The sequence below is a fragment of the Musca autumnalis genome, unplaced genomic scaffold (assembly GCF_047663935.1).
Source record: "Musca autumnalis isolate F117 unplaced genomic scaffold, ASM4766393v1 scaffold_4, whole genome shotgun sequence".
Taxonomy (NCBI): domain Eukaryota; kingdom Metazoa; phylum Arthropoda; class Insecta; order Diptera; family Muscidae; genus Musca; species Musca autumnalis.
Window position 1 is genome coordinate 242,621,390 of NW_027411977.1, and position 24,393 is coordinate 242,645,782.

At 37.1% G+C, this 24,393-nt stretch overlaps 1 protein-coding gene across 4 annotated transcripts; it reads right to left on the minus strand.

Annotated features, from left to right (window-relative positions):
- Positions 1 to 1,317: 1,317 nt before the first annotated feature.
- Positions 1,318 to 23,761, minus strand: DCP2 (decapping mRNA 2). Of its 4 annotated transcripts, none has more exons than XM_073983004.1 (7): positions 23,415 to 23,761; positions 23,278 to 23,329; positions 19,299 to 19,672; positions 13,768 to 14,798; positions 13,483 to 13,701; positions 12,343 to 13,410; positions 1,318 to 3,621 (listed from the first exon to the last, which is right to left on the minus strand). In XM_073983004.1, exons 3-7 carry the CDS (start codon positions 19,348 to 19,350, stop codon positions 2,743 to 2,745), a joined length of 3,249 nt encoding a protein of 1,082 aa, XP_073839105.1. In that variant the 5' UTR covers positions 19,351 to 19,672; positions 23,278 to 23,329; positions 23,415 to 23,761; the 3' UTR covers positions 1,318 to 2,742. The 4 variants fall into 4 exon arrangements, with proteins under 4 accessions (XP_073839105.1, XP_073839106.1, XP_073839104.1 ...); XM_073983005.1 differs by having other exon boundaries at positions 23,213 to 23,329; positions 23,415 to 23,747; XM_073983003.1 differs by lacking the exon at positions 23,278 to 23,329.
- Positions 23,762 to 24,393: the final 632 nt, after the last annotated feature.

Genomic DNA, 24,393 nt, shown 5'->3' on the forward strand with positions numbered 1-24,393 from the left:
ATGACATTGTGGTATATTAGTAACACAAATTGAAAGCATTCTTTTAGGCGCAAAGAAGAGATTTGTTTCTTTGATGAAAAATTAAGGATTTAAAATTATGAAATTATGAAAATTATGACAAATTTTATTGGGGAATGTTGTAATGACATTTCGGGATCAACATTTGTTATTTTCAAGGGAAGATAATGATTTAATACCTTTTCAAGAAGTCTTAAATAGAAATAAAATGCATGTTTTATTGACATTTTTTGCATTGATTTAGTAAATAAATTAAAAAAGTCAGCGATAATATCCATTGGAGGTGATTGTGATTATTGTTTTGGAAACAATATCCGAAATAAAGGTAGAAAAGAAAAACTTGAATCGACACATTTAGGAGAATCGAATATAAAGACCAGTCAAAGCTGTAGCTTATAGCAGACAAAGTTGAAGGGGGGCATTTGAATCCAACAGAACATCAAATTTACCCACGAACGAATCGCAAGAAAGAATTTTGAATTTGAGTAGCATATATCGAGAGTTGTAAAGACTTTCCTCACGAGAGGTGGTCCAAACATCGCAATCAGGACTGATAATAGTATTTTATTGCAATCCGGGACATTGCATTGGACAGGGACAACCATTGGAGGGTCATTTTGATCTAACAGAACCACAAAAAAAAAAAAAACAAAACAAAAGTCTTTGGAGGAAGTGCTTCTTAAAAAATGAAGAAAATACTGGTATGTTCTGAGAGACACTTCACCTCTCACTTCACTCCTCAAGCATCTTGTTTGCCCCATTTACTTCTGTTTTTTTGCGATTTTTTTGGGGCTAAAGTTCTTTAGGGTATTTAAAAAGAAGAGTACACCCTAGTCCATCCATAAAATACTCGAAAAATAAGCGTAAATGGCGTGAACAAAATGCTTGAGGCGTGAAGTGAGAGGTGAAGTGTGTCTCAGAACATACCGATTAAATCCATACGAGAAAGAATGTGTAAGAAATATTTTCAAGGGAATTGAATTTAATGGCCTGTTTCACTAAGATGATTCGAATTCAAATTCCCAATAAACTACTAACGAAAATCTGTTTTTTAGTTTTCAATCAAACAAAAGTTCGAACGAATTTGAATTCGATTCGTGTGAGGGAAAAACGGCCGAAAATCTTTAAGAAATAATTTTTGTTAGGGTTCTGAACATTTCAATTCGCTTTACCAAATGTAAAAAAAAAAATAATTTATATTTTTACTCCATTTAACTTCACGATTTTTATGGAAACCCCCATCTCTTAAGGCTTTTAGATTTCCTTTTTCACTTAAAACCTCAAATTTTGTACTTCTGCTTTCTTTTTTTCGAAGTTTAGAACAGTGTTCAGGATGGATAAGGGATGTTGGAATTTGGGACACCTGTTCTATGGAAGTTGGATGGGGGATTGGTTTTGGTGGAGGGGGGATTAATTATTTAATTACTCATTTTTATTAATTCCCTTTGAATTTTTTCTAAAACAAAAAAAGTTTCAAAGGAAATTCTCATAAAAACAATAACAATTTGGAATTTTCCCAAAATGTATATCAAAACGATGAGGAAAAAAAGAAACGCTTGTTGTTATTTTTTTTTTTTTCTTAAAGGGGAGAGATCTATTGTGCATATAAACTAATTCTTAATTAAAGGTTTTTCAAACAAAAAGTTGTCTCTTTTTTGATACATTTTTGAAAGGAATGCATAAGGCATCCTTCCCCTTTTTTGGTGTTTATATACAAAAGAAATATCTAAACTTTCTCTTAACAATCCAGTTTTAAAACTTAAACTCTAAGAGACTTTCTTCAGTAGGAAAAAGGACTATGTATTGTCTCGTCTAAAAATACTTTAAGAAATATCCTATAAAGGCAGTTGTACATGGTGGGTGGTTATGTTTTTCTTTTTTACTTTCCTCCCCTATCTCATTGTTCAACAAACGAATGAATGATTGCAAATGGCAAGCGTTAAAACGATTTCCTACCATTCTGATACTCTTTAGGAACATAACAATTTGTTTTTTGGGATTTAAGGATTTAAACGGGGGAGGGATATAAACTAAAAAAATATCATGCAAAATTAAAAAATAAAAAAATATTTGAACTTAAAAATCGAAAATTTTAAAAATCAAATCACATGAAATAAAAAATCCAAACTTACATGAAATCATTACAAATCTTTTGCCAAAGAAATATATCTTTACATATAAAGTTAAAAATATAGGATATGTTGTGGTTTGTACATAAAAATTAAAAAAAAAAATGGAACCAAAAATTAATAAAATCAAATCAAAATGGAGAAAATATACGGCTAAAGCTTTTTAAGTAGTTTGAGCAATTTCTGAATACACATTAGCGCTGAAATTAGAATTTTACTTCACATTTCATTTTGGGTTTGTTTGGTTGTTGTTGGTTAAGCGGAATAAAAAATAATAATAATTCAATTTGTCAGAATGAGAAAAAAACAAAAAAGATAAAAAAAAATCTGGAAAATTTGGTACTTAAAAGAAAGTGAAGAAAGAAAAAAAAAAACAAAACGAGAAAAGTTAAAATTTTGCAAAAAAGAATATCAGGAAACTTAAAAACACAGTACCAAATTTTCCATTTTTTGAAACAGAAAAAACCAATAATAAAAATAAGTCATCACCTCTTATGCGTCCTTTGCAGAAAATTTACACAAATTTTCTTAAATTATTTCTTCTTCCGGTCCTCATATTTGGAAGAAAGAAAGAAGAAACAAAACATCTAAACATTTAACAAAAAACATTGGCCATAAAATTTTTGGTAAATGTAAAATTAGTCCATGAATTGAAACTTGGTGTAAATGACTGCCTTTGCTGATTTTGTTGTTGTGGCTGATGAGATGTTGAACGTCTTAGTATACGTAAATTTGTACCTGATGCCATGCGTTGCAATTGTGGCTGTTGTTGATGATGCATTGTATGCAAATCGGATGCTTCTCGTTTCAATGAGACCATTTCTGGGAAATGCAATGATACTGATGAAGGACGTGGCTTCAATTTGACACCGCCACCACAACCAATAGCTGATGAAGTGCCACCAGCACCACCTATAATGCCATTGTTGTTCTGTTGTAAAATTGTATTGGTGGAATTATTGATAAAACCATTGGCAGCTGCAGCAGCAGCTAATGCCAACAAATCATTGCCACTTAGTGGAGGTGGAGTTGGGGTACGATAACCTGTATTATTGTTATGAGAAGTTGTAGTAGAAGTATTTACATTCATTTTATTGTTATTGTGATTATGATGAAGATGATTGTTGGTTGATTTAGTTGGATTTGTACTCAACATCATTGTGGAATTGGTAACAATCATTGATTGTTGTTTTAATAAACGTTGTGGTGGTGGTGGTTGCTGTTGTTGTTGCTGCTGCAACTGCTGTTGTTTGTTTGTGTTAACTGCATTATTTACATTTGTATTTTTATGATTCGATTGTTGTTGCTGCTGCTGTTGTTGTTGTTGATAATGTTGTTGCATGCACATCTTATCACTTTGTGATCTGGCCCTTTGACGTCCATTTAAATTGTTCTGCTGCTGTTTCTGAGATTTTGCCATAGCTGCTTTCATTTGTTGTTTTTCTTTACGTATTAAATCAAATGAGCTGATAATCTGTAAATATTAGGAGGGGAAACAAAAATAAGAAAAGTTATAACAAAAATATAAAAATTGATATAAAAATGCAATTTCAAAAAAGGTCCACACATAAAAAAATACGCAAGAAAATGTTCAAATTAGTCTTGTTTATATTTTTTAAATTGGGTTCCAACATTCTCTATCTGACAGCCTAGTCTTCCTAAAAGGGTGCTTCTATAGACCTTTCTGAAAGAAAGGATCCTCCTATAGACCCTCTCTGAAAGAAAGGGTGCTAATATAAACGCTTTCTGAAAGAAATGGTGCTTCAATAGACCCTTTCTGAAAGAAAAGGTGCTTCTATAGATCCTTTCAGAAAGAAAGGGTGTTTCTATAGACGCTTTCAGAGAGAAAGGATGCATCTATAGACCCTTTCTGAAAGAAAGGGTGTTTTATAGACCCTTTCCAAAAGAAAGGGTGCTTCTATAGACCCTTTCTCAAAGAAACCTTTCTGAAAGAAAGGGTGCTTCTATAGACTCTTCCTGAAAGAAAGGGTGCTTCTATAGACACTTTCTGAAAGAAAGGATGCTTCTATAACCCTTTTCTGAAAGAAAGGGTGCTTCTATAGACCCTTTCTGAAAGAAAAGGTGCTTCTATAGATCCTTTCAGAAAGAAAGGGTGTTTCTATAGACCCTTTCAGAGAGAAAGGATTCTTCTATAGACCCTTCCTGAAAGAAAGGATGCTTCTATAACCCTTTTCTGAAAAAAAGGTTGCTTCTATAGACCCTTTCTGAAAGAAAAGGTGCTTCTATAGATCCTTTCAAAAAGAAAGGGTGTTTCTATAGACCCTTTCAGAGAGAAAGGATTCTTCTATAGACCCTTCCTGAAAGAAAGGGTACTTCCGTAGACCATTTCTAAAAGAAAGGGTGCTTCTACAGACCCTTCCTAAAGGAAAGGATGCTTCTATAACCCTTTTCTGAAAGAAAGGGTCCTTCTATAGATCCTTTCTGAAAGAAAGGGTGCTTCTATAGACCCTTTCTGAAAGAAAAGGTGCTTCTATAGATCCTTTCAGAAAGAATGGGTGTTTCTATAGACCCTTTCGGAGAGAAAAGATTCTTCTATAGACCCTTCCTGAAAGAAAGGATGCTTCTATAACCCTTTTCTGAAAGAAAGGGTGCTTCTATAGACCCTTTCTGAAAGAAAATGTGCTTCTATAGATCCTTTCAGAAAGAAAGGGTGTTTCTATAGACCCTTTCAGAGAGAAAGGATTCTTCTATAGACCCTTCCTGAAAGAAAAGGTGCTTCCATAGACCATTTCTCAAAGAAAGGGTGCTTCTATAGACCCTCTCTGAAAGAAAGGGTGTCTATATATACATTTTCTGAAAGAAAGGATGCTTCTATAACCCTTTTCTGAAAGAAATGGTGCTTCTATAGACCCTTTCTGAAAGAAAAGGTGCTTCTATAGATCTTTTCAGAAAGAAAAGGTGTTTCTATAGACCCTTTCAGAGAGAAAGGATTCTTCTATAGACCCTTCCTGAAAGAAAGGGTACTTCCATAGACCATTTCTAAAAGAAAGGGAGCTCCTATAGACTCTTTCTGAAAGAAAGGGTGCTTCTATAGATCCTTCCTGAAAGAAAGGGTGCTTCTATAGACCCTTCCTGAAAGAAAGGGTACTTCTACGGACCATTTCAGAAAGAAAGGTTACTTCTACGGACGATTTCAGAAATAAAGGTTACCTCTACGTACCATTTCTGAAAGAAAGGGTACTTCTACGGACCATTTCTGAAAGAAAGGGTACTTCCACGGCCCATTTCTGAAAGAAAGGGTACTTCCACGGCCCATTTCTGAAAGAAAGGGTACTTCCACGGCCCATTTCTGAAAGAAAGGGTGATCTGTAGACCCTCTCCGAAAAAAACCTTTCTCAATGAAAGGGTGCTTCTATAGACCCTTCTTGAAAGAAAAGGTACTTCTACGGACAATTTCTGAAAGAAAGGGTGTTTCTTTAGACCTTTTCTGAAAGAAAGGGTGCTTCTATATAACCTTTCTGAAAGAAAGGATGCTTCTATAGACTCTTTCTGAAAGAAACCTTTCTGAAAGAAATTATGCTTCTACAGATGCCTGTGAAGTTCTATTGGAAATTATATTGGAAAAATTATTTTTTAGCAAAGGCGCAAACCATTCACAGGGTGACTCAGAGAAAACATATTTAACTAAAATTGGAGAACAAATTGAATCGCAAATTATAATTTATGGTCATAACTATTAAAATAACGGTAAAGTATAAACAATTCTGAACAAAATGAATGAAGGAGGTATAAATACGTGTTTAATATATATCAAAGAGCTGTATTGAAAAAGACACTGAACAGAACAGCCCATTGTGCCAAAACTATAAAAGATGGGCGGACGAAACTTGGCTTAAATTAAAGGCCTCTTGAATAGCTATCAGCCCATATATAGGTTTTATCCGAAATCAATTTCAGAGATCTGCGTTTTGCGATTTACCTTAGGGCCCACCTATGAAAAAGACACTAAACAGAACAGCCCATTGTGCAAAAACTATAAAAGATGGGCGGACGAAACTTGGCTTAAATTAAAGGCCTCTTGAATAGCTATCAGCCCATATATAGGTTTTATCCGAAATCAATTTCAGAGATCTGCATTTTGCGATCTACCTTGGGCCCACCTCTGAAATATACACTTGACATAATAGCCCACTGTTCCAAAACTATAAAAGATGGGGCGGACGAAACTTGGCTTAAATTAAAGGCCTCTTGAATAGCTATCAGCCCATATATAGGTTTTGTCCGAAATCAATTTCAGAGATCTGCATTTTGCGATCTACCTTGGGCCCACCTCTGAAATATACACTTGACATAATAGCCCACTGTTCCAAAACTATAAAAGATGGCCGGACGAAACTTGGCTTAAATTAAAGGCCTCTTGAATAGCTATCAGCCCATATATAGGTTTTGTCCGAAATCAATTTCAGAGATCTGCATTTTAGCGATCTACCTTGGGCCCACCTATGAAATATACACTTGACATAATAGCCCACTGTTCCAAAACTATAAAAGATGGGCGGACGAAACTTGGCTTAAATTAAAGGCCTCTTGAATAGCTATCAGCCCATATATAGGTTTTATCCGAAATCAATTTCAGAGATCTGCATTTTTGCGATCTACCTTGGGCCCACCTATGAAAAAGACACTAAACAGAACAGCCCATTGTGCAAAAACTATAAAAGATGGGCGGACGAAACTTGGCTTAAATTAAAGGTCTCTTGAATAGCTATCAGCCCATGTATAGATTTTATCCGAAATCAATTTCAGAGATCTGCATTTTTGCGATCTACCTTGGGCCCACCTATGAAAAATACACTAAACAGAACAGCCCATTGTGCAAAAACTATAAAAGATGGGCGGACGAAACTTGGCTTAAATTAAAGGCCTCTTGAATAGCTATCAGCCCATATATAGGTTTTATCCGAAATCAATTTCAGAGATCTGCGTTTTGCGATTTACCTTAGGGCCCACCTCTGAAATATACACTTGACATAATAGCCCACTGTGCCAAAACTATAAAAGATGGGCGGACGAAACTTGGCTTAAATTAAAGGCCTCTTGAATAGCTATCAGCCCATATATAGGTTTTATCCGAAATCTATTTCAGAGATCTGCATTTTTGCGATCTACCTTGGGCCCACCTATGAAAAAGACACTAAACAGAACAGCCCATTGTGCAAAAACTATAAAAGATGGGCGGACGAAACTTGGCTTAAATTAAAGGTCTCTTGAATAGCTATCAGCCCATGTATAGATTTTATCCGAAATCAATTTCAGAGATCTGCATTTTTGCGATCTACCTTGGGCCCACCTATGAAAAAGACACTAAACAGAACAGCCCATTGTGCAAAAACTATAAAAGATGGGCGGACGAAACTTGGCTTAAATTAAAGGCCTCTTGAATAGCTATCAGCCCATATATAGGTTTTGTCCGAAATCAATTTCAGAGATCTGCATTTTGCGATCTACCTTGGGCCCACCTCTGAAATATACACTTGACATAATAGCCCACTGTTCCAAAACTATAAAAGATGGGCGGACGAAACTTGGCTTAAATTAAAGGCCTCTTGAATAGCTATCAGCCCATATATAAGTTTTGTCCGAAATCAATTTCAGAGATCTGCATTTTTGCGATCTACCTTGGGCCCACCTATGAAATATACACTTGACATAATAGCCCACTGTTCCAAAACTATAAAAGATGGGCGGACGAAACTTGGCTTAAATTAAAGGCCTCTTGAATAGCTATCAGCCCATATATAGGTTTTATCCGAAATCAATTTCAGAGATCTGCATTTTTGCGATCTACCTTGGGCCCACCTATGAAAAAGACACTAAACAGAACAGCCCATTGTGCAAAAACTATAAAAGATGGGCGGACGAAACTTGGCTTAAATTAAAGGTCTCTTGAATAGCTATCAGCCCATGTATAGATTTTATCCGAAATCAATTTCAGAGATCTGCATTTTTGCGATCTACCTTGGGCCCACCTATGAAAAAGACACTAAACAGAACAGCCCATTGTGCAAAAACTATAAAAGATGGGCGGACGAAACTTGGCTTAAATTAAAGGCCTCTTGAATAGCTATCAGCCCATATATAGGTTTTGTCCGAAATCAATTTCAGAGATCTGCATTTTGCGATTTACCTTGGGCCCACCTCTGAAATATACACTTGACATAATAGCCCATTGTGCCAAAACTATAAAAGATGGGCGGCCGAAACTTGGCTTAAATTAAAGGCCTCTTGAATAGCTATCAGCCCATATATAGGTTTTATCCGAAATCTAAATCAGATCTCTGAAATTGATTTCGGATAAAACCTATATATGGGCTGATAGCTATTCAAGAGGCCTTTAATTTAAGCCAAGTTTCGTCCACCCATCTTTTATAGTTTTTGCACAATGGGCTGTTCTGTTTAGTGTCTTTTTCATAGGTGGGCCCAAGGTAGATCGCAAAAATGCAGATCTCTGAAATTGATTTCGGATAAAATCTATACATGGGCTGATAGCTATTCAAGAGGCCTTTAATTTAAGCCAAGTTTCGTCCGCCCATCTTTTATAGTTTTTGCACAATGGGCTGTTCTGTTTAGTGTCTTTTTCATAGGTGGGCCCAAGGTAGATCGCAAAAATGCAGATCTCTGAAATTGATTTCGGATAAAATCTATACATGGGCTGATAGCTATTCAAGAGACCTTTAATTTAAGCCAAGTTTCGTCCGCCCATCTTTTATAGTTTTTGCACAATGGGCTGTTCTGTTTAGTGTCTTTTTCATAGGTGGGCCCAAGGTAGATCGCAAAAATGCAGATCTCTGAAATTGATTTCGTATAAAACCTATATATGGGCTGATAGCTATTCAAGAGGCCTTTAATTTAAGCCAAGTTTCGGCCGCCCATCTTTTATAGTTTTGGCACAATGGGCTGTTCTGTTTAGTGTCTTTTTCATAGGTGGGCCCAAGGTAGATCGCAAAAATGCAGATCTCTGAAATTGATTTCGGATAAAACCTATATATGGGCTGATAGCTATTCAAGAGGCCTTTAATTTAAGCCAAGTTTCGTCCGCCCATCTTTTATAGTTTTGGAACAGTGGGCTATTATGTCAAGTGTATATTTCATAGGTGGGCCCAAGGTAGATCGCAAAAATGCAGATCTCTGAAATTGATTTCGGACAAAACCTATATATGGGCTGATAGCTATTCAAGAGGCCTTTAATTTAAGCCAAGTTTCGTCCGCCCATCTTTTATAGTTTTGGAACAGTGGGCTATTATGTCAAGTGTATATTTCAGAGGTGGGCCCAAGGTAGATCGCAAAATGCAGATCTCTGAAATTGATTTCGGACAAAACCTATATATGGGCTGATAGCTATTCAAGAGGCCTTTAATTTAAGCCAAGTTTCGTCCGCCCATCTTTTATAGTTTTGGAACAGTGGGCTATTATGTCAACTGTATTTTTCATAGGTGGGCCCTAAGGTAAATCGCAAAACGCAGATCTCTGAAATTGATTTCGGATAAAACCTATATATGGGCTGATAGCTATTCAAGAGGCCTTTAATTTAAGCCAAGTTTCGTCCGCCCATCTTTTATAGTTTTGGCACAATGGGCTGTTCTGTTCAGTGTCTTTTTCAATACAGCTCTTTGATATATATTAAACACGTATTTATGCCTCCTTCATTCATTTTGTTCAGAATTGTTTATACTTTACCGTTATTTTAATAGTTATGACCATAAATTATAATTTGCGATTCAATTTGTTCTCCAATTTTAGTTAAATATGTTTTCTCTGAGTCACCCTGTGAATGGTTTGCGCCTTTGCTAAAAATTAATTTTTCCAATATAATTTGCAATATAACTTCACAGGCATCTTCTACAGACCCTTCCTGAAAGAAAGGGTGCTTCAGTAGACCCTTTCTGAAAGAACAGGTGGTTCTATAGACCCTTTCTGAAAGAACGGGTGGTTCTAAAGACTCTTTCTGAAAGAAACCATTCTGAAAGAAATTATGCTCCTATAGACCCTTTCTGAAAGAAAGGATGCTTCTATTGACCCTTTCTGAAAAAAGGGATGCTTCTATAGACTCTTCCTGAAAGAAAGGGTACTTCCATAGACCATTTCTCAAAGAAAGGGTGCTTCTATACACCCTCTCTGAAAGAAAGGGTGCTTCTATAGACACTTTCTTAAAGAAACCTTTCTGATAGAAAGGGTGCTTCTATAGGCCCTTTCTGAAAGAAAGTGTACTTCTATAGACCCTCTCTGAAAGAAAGGGTGCTTCTATAGACCCTTTCTGAAAGAACCGTGAGCTTCTAAAGACCCTTTCTGAAAGAAAGGGTATTTCTATAGACCCTTTCTTAAAGAACGGGTGCTTCTATAGACCCTCTCTGAAAGAAAGGGTGCTCCTATAGACCCTTTCTGAAAGAACCGTGAGCTTCTATTGACCTTTCTGAAAGAAAGGATGCTTCTATAGACCCTTTCTGAAAGAAAGGGTACTTCTATAGACCCTCTCTGAAAGAAAGAGTGCTTCTTAAGAACCTTTATGAAAGAAAGTGTGCTTCTATTGACCCTTCCTGAAAGAAAGAGTACTTCTATAGACACTTTCTGAAAGAAAGGGCTCTTCTATAGACACTTTCTGAAAGAACCGTGAGTTTCTATTGACCTTTCTGAAAGAAAGGATGCTTCTATAGACCCGTTCTGAAAGAACCGTGAGCTTCTATTGACCTTTCTGAAAGAAAGGATGCTTCTATAGACCCTCTCTGAAAGAGTGCTTCTTAAGAACCATTATGAAAGAAAGGGTGCTTCTACAGACCCTTCCTGAAAGAAAGGGTGCTTCAGTAGACCCTTTCTGAAAGAACAGGTGGTTCTATAGACCCTTTCTGAAAGAACGGGTGGTTCTATAGACCCTTTCTGAAAGAACGGGTGGTTCTAAAGACTCTTTCTGCAAGAAACATTTCTGAAAGAAATTATGCTCCTATAGACCCTTTCTGAAAGAAAGGATGCTTCTATTGACCCTTTCTGAAAAAAGGATGCTTCTATAGACTCTTCCTGAAAGAAAGGGTACTTCCATAGACCATTTCTCAAAGAAAGGGTGCTTCTATAGACCCTCTCTGAAAGAAAGGGTGCTTCTATAGACACTTTCTTAAAGAAACCTTTCTGATAGAAAGGGTGCTTCTATAGGCCCTTTCTGAAAGAAAGTGTACTTCTATAGACCCTCTCTAAAAGAAAGGGTGCTTCTATAGGCCCTTTCTGAAAGAACCGTGAGCTTCTATTGACCTTTCTGAAAGAAAGGATGCTTCTATAGACCATTTCTGAAAGAAAGGGTACTTCTATAGACCCTCTCTGAAAAAAAGAGTGCTTCTTAAGAACCTTTATGAAAGAAAGGGTGCTTCTATAGACCATTTCTGAAAGAAAGGGCCCTTCTATAGACCCTCCCTGAAAAAGAAAGGGTGCTTTTACAGACGCTTTCTGAAAGAAAGGGTGCTTCTATAGACCTTTTGTGAAAGAACTGTGAGCTTCTATTGACCTTTCCGAAAGAACCGTGAGCTTCTATTGACCTTTCTGAAAGAAAGAATGCTTCTATAGACCCTTATTGAAAGAAAGGGTATTTCTATAGACCATTTCTGAAAGAAAGGTTGCTTCTATAGACCCTCACTGAAAGAAAGGGTGCTTCTACAGACCCTCCCTGAAAGAAAGGGTGCTTCTATAGACTCTGTTTTTAAAGAAATCTTTCTAAAAGGGTGTTTCTATAGACCCTCTCTGAAAGAAAGGGTGCTTCGATAGACTCTTTTTTAAAGAAACCTTTCTAAAAGGGTGCTTCTATAGACCCTTTTTTAAAGAAACCTTTCTAAAAGGGTGCTTCTATAGACTCTTTTTTAATGAAACCTTTCTAAACGGGTGTTTCTCTAGACCCTCTCTGAAAGAAAGGGTGCTTCTATAGACTCTTTCTGAAAGAAACCTTTCTGAAAGAGAGGGTACTTCTATAGACTTTTTCTGAAAGAAAGGACCCTTCCTGAAAGAAAGGGTACTTCTATAGACAATTTCTGAAAGAAAGGGCACCTCTACAGACCCTTCGTCGTTTTCTCTCTACTAGCCATCAATGGTTTAAACCGATTTCCTTTTTTAATTTTCGAAATTTTACACATTCTTTGCCATTATCTTGATACTGACGCCCTCCCTTATGTGTCATCATGTACTGTACTATTGGGCTTACCTTTTCTCCATTTGATTGTTGCTGTTGTTGTTGATGTAAATTGCTGCAATGACTTTGGCTGTGAAACAATTGACGCTTTGAAGATGATGCTGATGAAGATGTCGTTGAATTATTATTGGCATTATTGTTGTTATTATTGCAACCATTGTTGTTGGAAACATTGCTGCCAGCAGCAACAATTTTTGAATGCCTTTTTTGATTGCTGTTGTTGCAATTGTTGCTGTTGTTGTTTTGTATATTTATATTAACGCCACTAGTTGTGGAGTTTGTCGTTGATAAATTTGATGATGATTGTTGTTGTTGATTTGTTATAGTAGAACCACAGTTATTGTTGTTGTTTAATGTCTTACAATTACTTTGATTATTATTACAGATATTGTTGTTGTTATTATTATAGTTAAAATTATTATTTAATTTAATACCATCCAAATCACCCATGGATTTATGGCGTTGTCTTTTAGAACGATTTGAATTATTATTGTTTATATTATTATTGGAACATGTATTCCCGCCATTGCAGGATGTGGATGATGCAGCCAAAGCACCACCGTTTAAGGCATTTTTATCATCATTATTATTATTAACATTTAAATTATTATTACGCTGTTGCAAATGCTTGGATTTTTTACAACTAGATTTGGTTTGTTGTGGCAGACCATTGTTGTGGTTATTATTATTGAATGTGGTCAAGGGAGAAGTTGAGGTGGGCGAACCGCCACCATTACCACAACCACCGCCGGAGTATTTACGACGACGCGTCTCAACACCATTGCGTTTATCATTAACCCATTTCTTTAAACGCTTCACAAATGGTATTATCATAAAAAAGGAATTGGCATTTATGCCTAATTTGGCTTTTGATATGGCATCATTACGATTAACAGGCAATGAATCAATGGGAAACCAATCACAGCATTTAATCTCATTACGTGTGCGCGGTGAGAATTTCGTTTCCAACGAAACATCACGCACTATATACAGGCGAGTGTATTGATAATTAATAACAGCTTCAATGTAATCATTTGGTACAATTAGCTCGGTGATATCGTAACCGGTTTCTTCAAAAACCTGCAACAAACAAAGGGAAGAACAAATGTTAACTCGAATCCCAAGAGGGTTATTGAAAATTAAATCACTTACCTCTCTGGTGGCACAGTGTACCGGATCTTCATTTTCATTAACCTTTCCCTTTGGGAAACCCCATGAACTTTTGGCAAAATATGATTGCACTAACAGGCAATAGTTGAGATCCTCCGATATAAGTATAGCCCCAAATGTTGGCACGGATAACTTGTAGTTTTTCCAATCTTCCAAGATTTTATCTATCGAAGATAAATGTTGTTGTAGGAATGGTATATGCTGCAAATAAAGAAACAAACTCAGTTAAGATATGGAAGTAGTCGGAAAAGTCAGTAATGTGCCCACCTGAAATAATTGCAAAGCAAATGTTTTGATACCACAAGTTTGTAGTTTATTATCCTCTTCGGATGCACAAAAGAAATCCAAATAAAACCAATGGGCCAATTCTATTTGAAAGCATATACGTATCATATTGCTCAGCTCCATATCGGGGACATTGATAATGAAACGACTGGCCAAATCATCAAGTATATCGGACGGAATTTTAAAATTGTTTTTGCTGCCATTACCATTACCACCGCCAATGCCAGAACCTCCCCCACCATTACCCGCACTATTGGCCACATTTGTTATTGTTGTTGATTGGTGTTGGGTTGTGGTGGTCACCACCGAATTTATAGATGATGATGAAGCCGATGTTGTTAATGTTCCCACTTGCTGTGATTGCTGTTGTTGTTTCTTTGTTCCTGTTGGTTTAATAGATAAGGCTTCAATTAAAGCTGTGGTAGGATCTTTTGCACTAGAGGTGATAGTGGTGGTATTTGTCTGATAATGATTATGAAGTTGTTGTTGATGATGATTCGTTGATGTCGAGGAAGAATTTTGTTTGTTTGTGGTGTTGGTGGTGGCAGAAGAGGCAGAGGTGGAGGATAAGGCGGCAATAAGAGCAGCCGAGGCCGAAGTCTGATGATCAGGTCCATTTAATGTGCTTCTGGTGGTTGTGGTAATGCTGGTGGCAGATGCTGCTGCCCCTACTACACTACTCTGTTGCTGTAGTCCGTTAAATGTAAATAAATTAAGTTCTTGTATTTGGGGCGTCTGTGCTGCTTGCTGCTGTTGATGTTGGAATTGCAGTGTTGAAGACGACGACGACGACAATAATGATGATGAAGACGACAAAGAGGTCGTTGCTGATACATTTTGTGGCTGTTGTTGGTGGTGTAGTGATGCTGTTGATGCTACTGCTGCTGCTGTGATGTTATTGTGTTTAGTGTTGTTATTTTTATAGTTGTTGTTATTATTGTTGTTGTTGATATTTAGTGCATTTTTAAGCGTAAGTGATGCAAGGAGCGCTAGTCCATTATTGGAGGCTAAAGCTGTAATGATTATGAAAAAAAAGAATGTTAGAGGATTTATGAAAAATAATTCAGAATTCGTGAAATCACCGACATCTGCCAACATTGATGCAATAAATAAAATAAATATAAAATAAATTCAGAATTCGAAGGAGAAGGAGAAGAAAAAAACAATCTTCATAAAAATTGCAATAGGAGAAAAAAGGAGAATTCTCACATAACTAATCTTTCAGATGGTAGAAGATTTTATAAGCGATTTACGAGTTCATCTCTTTCATCACCTCTCCTACGCTATAAACTCAAAAATTGCTTATGAAACATTTCTGCATCTGAGAGCTGACTGATTCTAATTTTAGTTTAATGATTGGCACATCTTTGTTATCGCTAAGTTGAAGCGGTGTGTCTAAGACATCTTTAAGATGTATACATGACTGACATACTCAGAGAATGTAGAATATTCTCTTATCGGGAAAGCAGCCGAGTTGGCTAGAGGATCCGAAACCAGTCTTACAAAAGAACATTGGTGGTTTCACACTTCTGGGGGGATCTAAGTCGATTGATTTACCATTTGATGAATCTGTTGTTGTTGTAACAGTGTTTTATAACATAACATACTGGGCAGATGTCTTGCACGGTGCGATCGATTCCCGCCCAATAGGAATTTAGGCGACTGCAATATTCCGAGCGTAATTGAGCCAAAACTACTCTGGTCTGTCGTGGCAGCTGACGCTCTTCAGCTGCGATAGATGGGTGATGTGCTCCGATGACTGCATTCACACAATAATTGCTTATGGTCTTAGCAAATGTGTCCGTGTGAATGCTGTTCAAACCTGCCTGATATGCCTGTTGATCTAGAGGTTCTCTCCTATATTGTTGGACCATCGTCTCTAGAGCATGAATATCCTTCTTGATATGCCTGGGTGTATCGGTGGCCAGCAGATGGTGATTGGGATGGCTCTCACGGAAAAACACACAAACAAGTACTGCAACGAAAGCATCTAATTGTGTTGCTTTACTGGAAGAATCTTTGCCTCCTCATGTAGATAGTCCCACGGCAGCGGGTTCTATCGTACCGGATTGACCCGAAACCATAGTGTTTCGGCCAGCGGCTGCCAACCCAGCATCAAACCTATGCTTCTACGTAGGTTTGTATGCTGCTACAACAACAACACCGACAACTGAAGACTTATAGAGGCACCCTGTTGCTGTTCTCAGGACGGCATTCTGACAGGTTTGAATCTTTTTCCAATTCTTATCACATAATCTCGGTGACCAAACTGGAGCCGCATAGCTTACCACAGACCGACCTATCGCTTTCCTTGGGGAACTCCCTCTTTCAATCTACGGGGCTTGGATTTCTTGTTCCTGAATTCCACATACGACTGGCGACCACACATATAGTTGATTATCCAACGTCTCAGACTTGGCCGGATGGTTGTCTGCTCGATGTCCTCGAACAGCATGGAGTGTTTGACAGTATCAAAGGCTTTTAATAAGTCAAGCGCCACCATCACTCTTCTATCACACGGCCGCTCCTGGTTGAGTCCTCGACAAATATGTGTCGAGATAGCGTGCAGTGCTGCTTAGGGAATCCATGCTGATGATAGCTATTTCTAATGCTGGGGAGGACTAAGGCCTTAAAGGGTCTTCGCTACAGGTGACAAAAGCGAAATCGGCCTGTACGATTCACCTTTGCTGGCATCCTTGCCTGGCTTTAGTAGCGGGACCACCCTGCCCATTTTCCAGACTTCGGGAACAATAAGGGTGGAACTTTAGTGAGATACTCCACTCGCGGCTCATCCAGCTGTTTCAACGTTACCATGGAAATTCCGTCAGGGCCCAACGCTTTGGATGATTTAGCGTTCCTGATGGCATTCGCAACATCATCCACTGTAAACTGTAGTGGTTCATCTTCAGAAGGAAGAGATCTACTGCGACGTAATACTCTTCACTTCGCCCTGTCACTCTCGAGGTGTTCGACAAACAGTCGATTGAAGTAACTTGCACACCTCTTCGGGTCAGTCAACGTAACGTCGCCAAACGTGACTTAGGTCTTGTCATCCCTCCTTCCGAGGTTCGAGAGTGGCTTAACCGTTGTCCACAATTTACTTATACCGGCTCCAATGTTGCAACTCTTCAGATGATTTAACCACTTGTTCCGCTTATGTTCGCCGACCAGCCTGTTAACTTCCAGTGTCAGCTCCCTGGAGTCGTCAGGGTTGGTTCGACGAAGGTCATCACGCTCATTTGCTAATCCCGTCGCGTCTGCTGGGAAATTTGGTCTTACTTCGGGTATTCGACCAGCAGGAATATGGCGAGCGGCTGCAGCAGTGATGATGTCTCGGAACGTCCTTTCCGCTAACCGAACATCAGAAGGATTAGGCAATTCTCTGAAGCGGTGATTGGTGAACTCTCTGAAACTCGGGCAATCAGCTTTCCCATGAGGATGGTCTGCTGATGGAGACAATTATGGGGAGATGGTCTGATCCAAGGGAAATGACGGGTTGCCAGGTGACGTCTTTTGTCAGACCAGGTGACACGATGGTTATGTCTGGCGAACTGTGATACGCTCCTCTAATTCTGGTAGGGGCGTCATCATTGACCGAGCAAAACAATCTGCTCAGCCGGCCCTATACATCTCTGGTCGTTTCCGAGGGCCGAATGCCACATCTCATGATGCGCATTAAAGTCCCCCAGGACCAGACGATTATGACCTTCCTTCAGGCTTATAATCTGAGATACAGCTATTTCTCGGCCGGATGTATACGTTCAGCAACTCTATCTCGGCAGTTCCACACCTGACTGCTACCCCCATACATTCCATATACGGGTCATTAGAGGCAGGCTCAAGCGAGATAGGTCTGTATTGAACAGACTGGTGCAAAAGGAAAGCTAATCCCCTACCTCCACATCTGGTGCGATCCTTCCTTATTACGTTGTAACCATCACAACTTACTGAGTTGTGGCCGTTCAGGCCGTTTAATAAATATTTTTTTTATTTTTGAGACACCCTAATGTTGCAAAACGCCAAAACGTGGAAATTTTCCCCAACCATCCGAAAATACGTTATTACAGGTAAACCTGCAGAAACCCTTTATTTTTCTATCACGAGTTTTCAGCGCGACTTCAAGTTACCATGATTAAAGAAATCACTAATAGCACATGAACCATTATCTTGAACATATGGGACGTTCCAGCACTGCAAGAAAAAAATCATGAACAATGAGTTTTTTGGTCTGCACAACTAGGGTAACCCCCTTAAGGCGTGAATAATAGTCCCTTGTTTCAGAAACTTGCTTATATATAACCATTTTTTCTCATTTTAAAATATTTTTTTTAGAAATAACATAAGCAAGAAAACGAGCTGCTTATACACCAAAGCTTTTATCCTCCGTATAAGCTTATTGACTTAGTGGTTCTCTCATATATCTTTCGACCTATATCTTGATCATGAAGATCTCAACTAACTTGCCTAGGCGGAGAGTCTCTATTCATAAGTTGGTGACATGTATGGCCACCTAAGCATGTACTGCATAGACAGATCATGAAGATCCCTACTGACATGCTGGTTTGCGAAGTCATATCCACCACATGTTGATTAGGAGTCATTAATTGTTTTATTAGGAATCTTTAATTTTTTATCATCAAGTTTAAGTCGTGGGTCTTGCGGATACCTAATAACTGGAACCCTTCCGTCATTAGCTATTTTCTATGGCGATGATTCAAAATAATTTCCATGAAACATTAATCTATGCTGCATGATTCATTCATACACAATTTGATCGATTCTTTAGGAAATTTGTTTTTAATTTTCTCATGCGTGTTTTCGATAAATACCTATTGTTTTTTATGGACTATAAAGGCAATTAGAAAGAACTTCACCCAATATATCTGCTGCTATCAATGTGCTAATCACCATCAACACCAAATAACACAACAAAAAACATCTGTCGCAACTATGTATCTCTCTCTGGGGTGGAAGATTGCTACTTTGTTTTGATTTTCTTATAGAATAAAGATAAGCCACCACAATTTTGTTAGAAGGGCCCTTGAAACAGATGTCTAGATTTCTGTTATTTATAATAGATAGATCTTGTTCGTGAATCATGCACGGACTATAATATATAGTGAACAAGCTAATAGCCGGATATTATTGATAACAGATGTAGTGGGTACTAAAAGAAATCATCATCATTGTATGGCTGGCTTTTCACACACAGTACAAGGTAGGAGGTCACGTCTATTACTTTTTTTATGGTATTTGATGTTGTTGTTGTACTGAACAACAGACAACAACCAGGCAGACAAACAGCCAAACTAGGCAAGAAATTCCAATATTTACATATGCCATTTACACAATTTTACTCAATACATATTGACTATGCAGACCCCCGGATGAACTATGATTCCAAGTTAAGTTACACACATGTTTCTTCACTTTTGATTTTCGTATTAGCATAAACCAAAAAAGAAATAATAATTTATTAATGAATTGTGGACAAAAAATGTTGAAACACTTACCATTTTCATGTTTGAAACCTCCGGATGTATCCGAATTTAAGGCAATTTCCATGTTTTAACTTCGTTCCAATTATCCTTCTTATGTTTTTGTTTGTTTTCGATCCACTTTAAATATGTATTTTGTACCCAGTATAATCAGTTTTTAATATTCATTCGTTATTCCTTTGCTGCTTTTTATCACAAGTATTTTCTTTTACGAAATTAACAACATTAAAACTAGCGGGGCTTCTTCTTCTCTCACAAAAATTTCCATAAGTCTCTCCACCAATTGTTGTTTAGTGAATTTTATTCTTGTTTTTTTTTTCTGAGTTTATATTTTGTTTAGCACTATTGATTTGTTTTCTTTGTTTTTTTCTCTGTTTTCTTGATCCTTACTGCGTTTTAAAATAATGCAAACGAAAGAAAAGTGGTAGGTTTAGGTTTTATATAAATACGCGTTTTAATTTTTTGTGAACTTCTTTCTTGTTTCTTCTCCCGTTCGTCGACAGTTCGTCTCGTTGGTAATCGCGCGCGTTTGTGTGGTGAATGAATGAAAAACAATGTAAAAATGAATGTGGAGAATAAACAACAGTGATGGAAAGATTAAAAAACGTACTATGTGATACTTTTTTCCAATTTAATTGGTTCATTATTTGTTACTTTGGCGATGAAATTAAAGCCCTCTATTTTGAGTACCTCTATTGTACAAACTTCTCTCCAAGAAACTCAGGACATTTGACACCAAATAATATATATTCTCTGTCTTTAAGTATGCACTCTAGTTTAACAAAGAAAAAGAGTACAGACATTTTGTTTAATCAATCAAACTTTATGTACCTAACATATGCTGAGAAATGTTATTACACAAGAAGACTCGTTTTTCGCGGCAAACGTTACTCAACATGACATGCAACGTCACAAACAAAATCGATTTTATCGATAAGAAGAACGATTAAAATATCAGTTATCTATATACAAGGTCGGGCAATAAGACAACCTTTAATGATTTTCTTCACTATTGACGTAATACCCCGTTTACACTATGCATGATTTAGCAAATCCTATGGATTTAAGTTGTAATTTTCATACAATATACTACGTCAAATAAATCGAGATAATGCACTTAATCAACGTTTAATTGTATAGTCTAAACCAAGTTTAATATTTTTTTTTAAATCACAATAATGTATTTTGACAGCAAAATGGACTACAGTTTTTCTTTATCCCTCTCTGAGAAACATTGTTATCATTCATTAAAGCTTCTGTACCCCTTAGGCCGTCGTACCAATTATTACCATCACTTTTCCAGCGCTAATAACAACAAATACAAAAAACAATGGTTAACAAAGGGGGGTTAAGGGACAGGCATTATATTATTGTGGTGGTTGTATTTTTTTTTTTTGCGATAAAACAATAACAATATGGTAGCTGTTTTTTGTTTCGCTTGCTTTTTGTTTTCTTTTTATATAAATGGAGTAAGGGCATATAAACTTAAAAAATACAATACATTCAATAAATTTGATTTTTTGTATTTTTGCTATATAATAATAAGAAAATAAAGACAATTTAACAAAATCAAAGATGCCCTCTTTAAAGCGCTCTATTTACACAACTGAAAGTACGAGAGTGTAGTTCATTTTTATAATATTGGATGTGTTTTTGCAATAAAACAATAACAAAAGAATTGTGTTTTAATTAATTTGTACTTTTTTTGTATAATTTTTATCAAGGGAGATCAATATTTTCCCCCTTTTTTAGAAAGATTAAAACCAAACAAGTAGGAAAAGCGTCAAGTTCGGTCGGGCCGAACTTTTTATACCCTGCACCACAAATTTAAGCCATTTCGGTGGATTAATGTGGCCACAACCTTCAAAATACCGAAAATCGGAGGGTGCCGTTCTGTGGAGGCTATATCATGGCGTGGACCTATACCTACAAATTTCTGGAGGGAAATTTTATACGCCCAACGAAGAGTAAATACAAAATTTCAGCCATCTCGGTGTGATAATGAGGCTAAAACCTTCAAAATATCGAACCTATATAATCGTGGACCTATATAAACATTTTATGGTAGAAATGTTTCTTAGCCTCTGGAAACACAAAATACAAAGTTACAACCGATTCTTTGGTCAAATGTGTCTAATACATTCAAAATATATTAAAATGACGCGTACTTTATTAGGGGCCTTATGTGGGGCCTATACCAAAACGTGGACCTATAAAACCCAACTTTGGTAGGAATGTTTTCTGGTCTCTGAAGACACAAAATACCAAATTACAACCAATTCTGTGGTCAAATGGTTCTAATACATTCAAAATATATTAAAATGACGCGTACTTTATATGGGGCCTTATATGGGGGCTATACCAAAACGTGGACCTATCCAACTTTGGTAGGAATGTTTTTTGGCCTCTGGAAACACATAGTACCAAATTACAACCAATTCGATGGTAAAGTGGGACAAATATCTTAAAAATTCCTTAAAACGACGACGCGTCACGCATCATTTTGTATTGGGGCTATACGAAAGCGTGGACCTACATAGCCCACTTTCAATACCAAAAGTCCTACGTACAAATAATAGATTTTCCCAAAATTTCATCCACCTATGTCAATCCGTTCTGACGCTAGAGTGATTTCCACAGACGGACAGAGGGACGGACATGGCTATATGGATGTAGAATTGCACGCTGATCAAGAATATATATAGTTTGTGGGGTCTACAATGATTATTTCGAGTAGTTACAAACGTAGGGACAAACTTAATATACCCCCATCCTATGGTGGAGGGTATAAAAATACAGGGGAGCAGAGGGAGAAGCCAGTCGGCTGAAAATCGGCGACCCGCCGCAGCCTATCTTTTTTCGAGTCTAGCCGCCAATTTTATCGTCTCAAATCGTCTAAAAATCGCCAGCCGTCAAATCGGGAGAAACGGCGGGCGTCTATAATTTTCAGCAAAAATGTATGAAATTTCGTGAGATACATATGAATTTTGATATATCTTTAAATATCAAAATCGATTTTTCCATTTTAGAAATAATCAAAAGAAAATTGGCATTCCAAATCTGTTGATAATATAAACAGTACATATAAATACCGTCACCTGAAATGCCCAAAGACGTAACCCTCGACGTAATCCTTCGGCCGGGATTTAAGACCTTCTCCTATGGACAGTCGTAAACGCAATCAAAAGTACTCACCACGAGCTTTAAAATGATACCCATATTGCCCAAGTAAAAAATAGTAAAATGTCAAGACCCATATCTCGGGAAGTAGGTCCCAAGGACTACCTATGGTGAAAATTTCAGCACGATCCGAGAGGTGCCCATAAATAAAGTAGTGGTGTTAAAGTAGGACTTTCCCAAAATATCAAGACCCATATCTCGAGAAGTATGGACTTCCCCCGGGAAAGATATATATATTTGTGATCAGGGACCCAAGGACTACCTATGGTAAAAAATTTCGGACCGATCCGAGAGGTGCCCCTAAACGACACTTGTTCCCTGAAAGTAAGTAAACTACATTTTTGACATTTAGCCGCGTATCGGTAAATAAGACGTTGCGCTGTCGCCGATTGGATTGCATAGAAGTGCGCGAGCGAGCCGAAAAAATCGATCGGCTTCGTTGTCTGCAGGGGAGAATAAAAAGTGGATATTGTTTAGGGTCGAAGAGAGTCGTTGATTGCCAACGAGACTTACACGAACAACCACACACACTACAAAAAAATATTATTTGTTGTTGCTGGCTTCTGCTGTTGTTATCGTCAAGATTTATTATAGAGGTTTTTTGTGTTTGCGTTTGCCTATAAAAGATGGCAGCTTTTTTGTTTCAACACCGGATTTTTGTTATGTTTTACAATTTCTATTTTGTACTTTTGCTTTGCTAGACCTTTTAATTTTTAATTCACATACACACACACATTTTTTGCACTGACCTTCGTTAAATTTATTGAACTTTGCAGAAGTATTACACGATCATAAATTTATTTTAATTTTATACCTTTAAAAGCCATTCACACAATTTTCTTTCTTTTGTGGTTTATGATGGACTTCTTTTAAAAATGAAAACAAACAATAAATTGTCATATCGTCTCGGGCGAGAAACAACACAAAAAATGGTTTGTACTAAATTATTACTTTTTTAGTACACCTTTTCTTCACTTCTACCACACACACACACTCCGCGATACACAATTTTATCTGTGTGTTGGGTTGCGCGTATGTATATTTGTTTTTTTTGTTTCTCAGTTCATCAACTTTCTAAAAAAATATTTCCGTTTTTCACTGGCTATTTTCAAGCCTTTAATTGCCAATTTTTCGCAAATACAATAACTGTAGATTATATACACGATATTTTTCATAAAATTCACTATTTTTAATGGGCTTAAGAGCTTTTTCTAAGGAGAAATTTGCTTTTTATTCACTTAATTTTACGCTCCTTGTCTTTGCTTGCTGTCGTCGTTTAAAAGTGGTGATGGCAAATCATTCGATAGTCTGTTGAGATTGTGAAACGATTATTGAGGGAATTATCGATAAAATTTCTAATCGATTGTCTAGTTCTAAAGCTGGGTACACACGATAAGTTTTACTGATGGTCTGTTCCATACTGCAAGAATCTACTAATTTTTACTATTTTTTCCGATAACATAAAGGGAAAAATGCAATCGTAGTAAAAAATAGTAGGTTCTTGCAGGTTCTGGAACAGAGCACGTATGTACCATGGCAAAATAAAAGCTCTGTTCCTTTACGTGCAAGAATCTTCAAGTTTTACCACTTTTTACTCGAAAAGCGTTCCCTTACTTCAGATACCATACATTTCACAACTTTTGCTACTTTTGCCACTTTTACCATTTTTAAAAGTAAAGGAACAGACCAAAAGAGGGTACACACTATGAGTTTTGACTGTCAGTTTTACTCAAGTAATCAGTTTCTTGCCAATGTGCCCGTTCTAAAGCTGGCAAAAAATCGATGGCACTATCGATAATATCGATTATTATTTTTTTCAAAATTCAATATCGATAGATAGTTTTGCCTATCGATATTATCGGAACAAAAACCCCTAACCTGAAATTCATTCAAATAAATAGAAATTTCGCTGCTTTTCCGTTATGTGTGT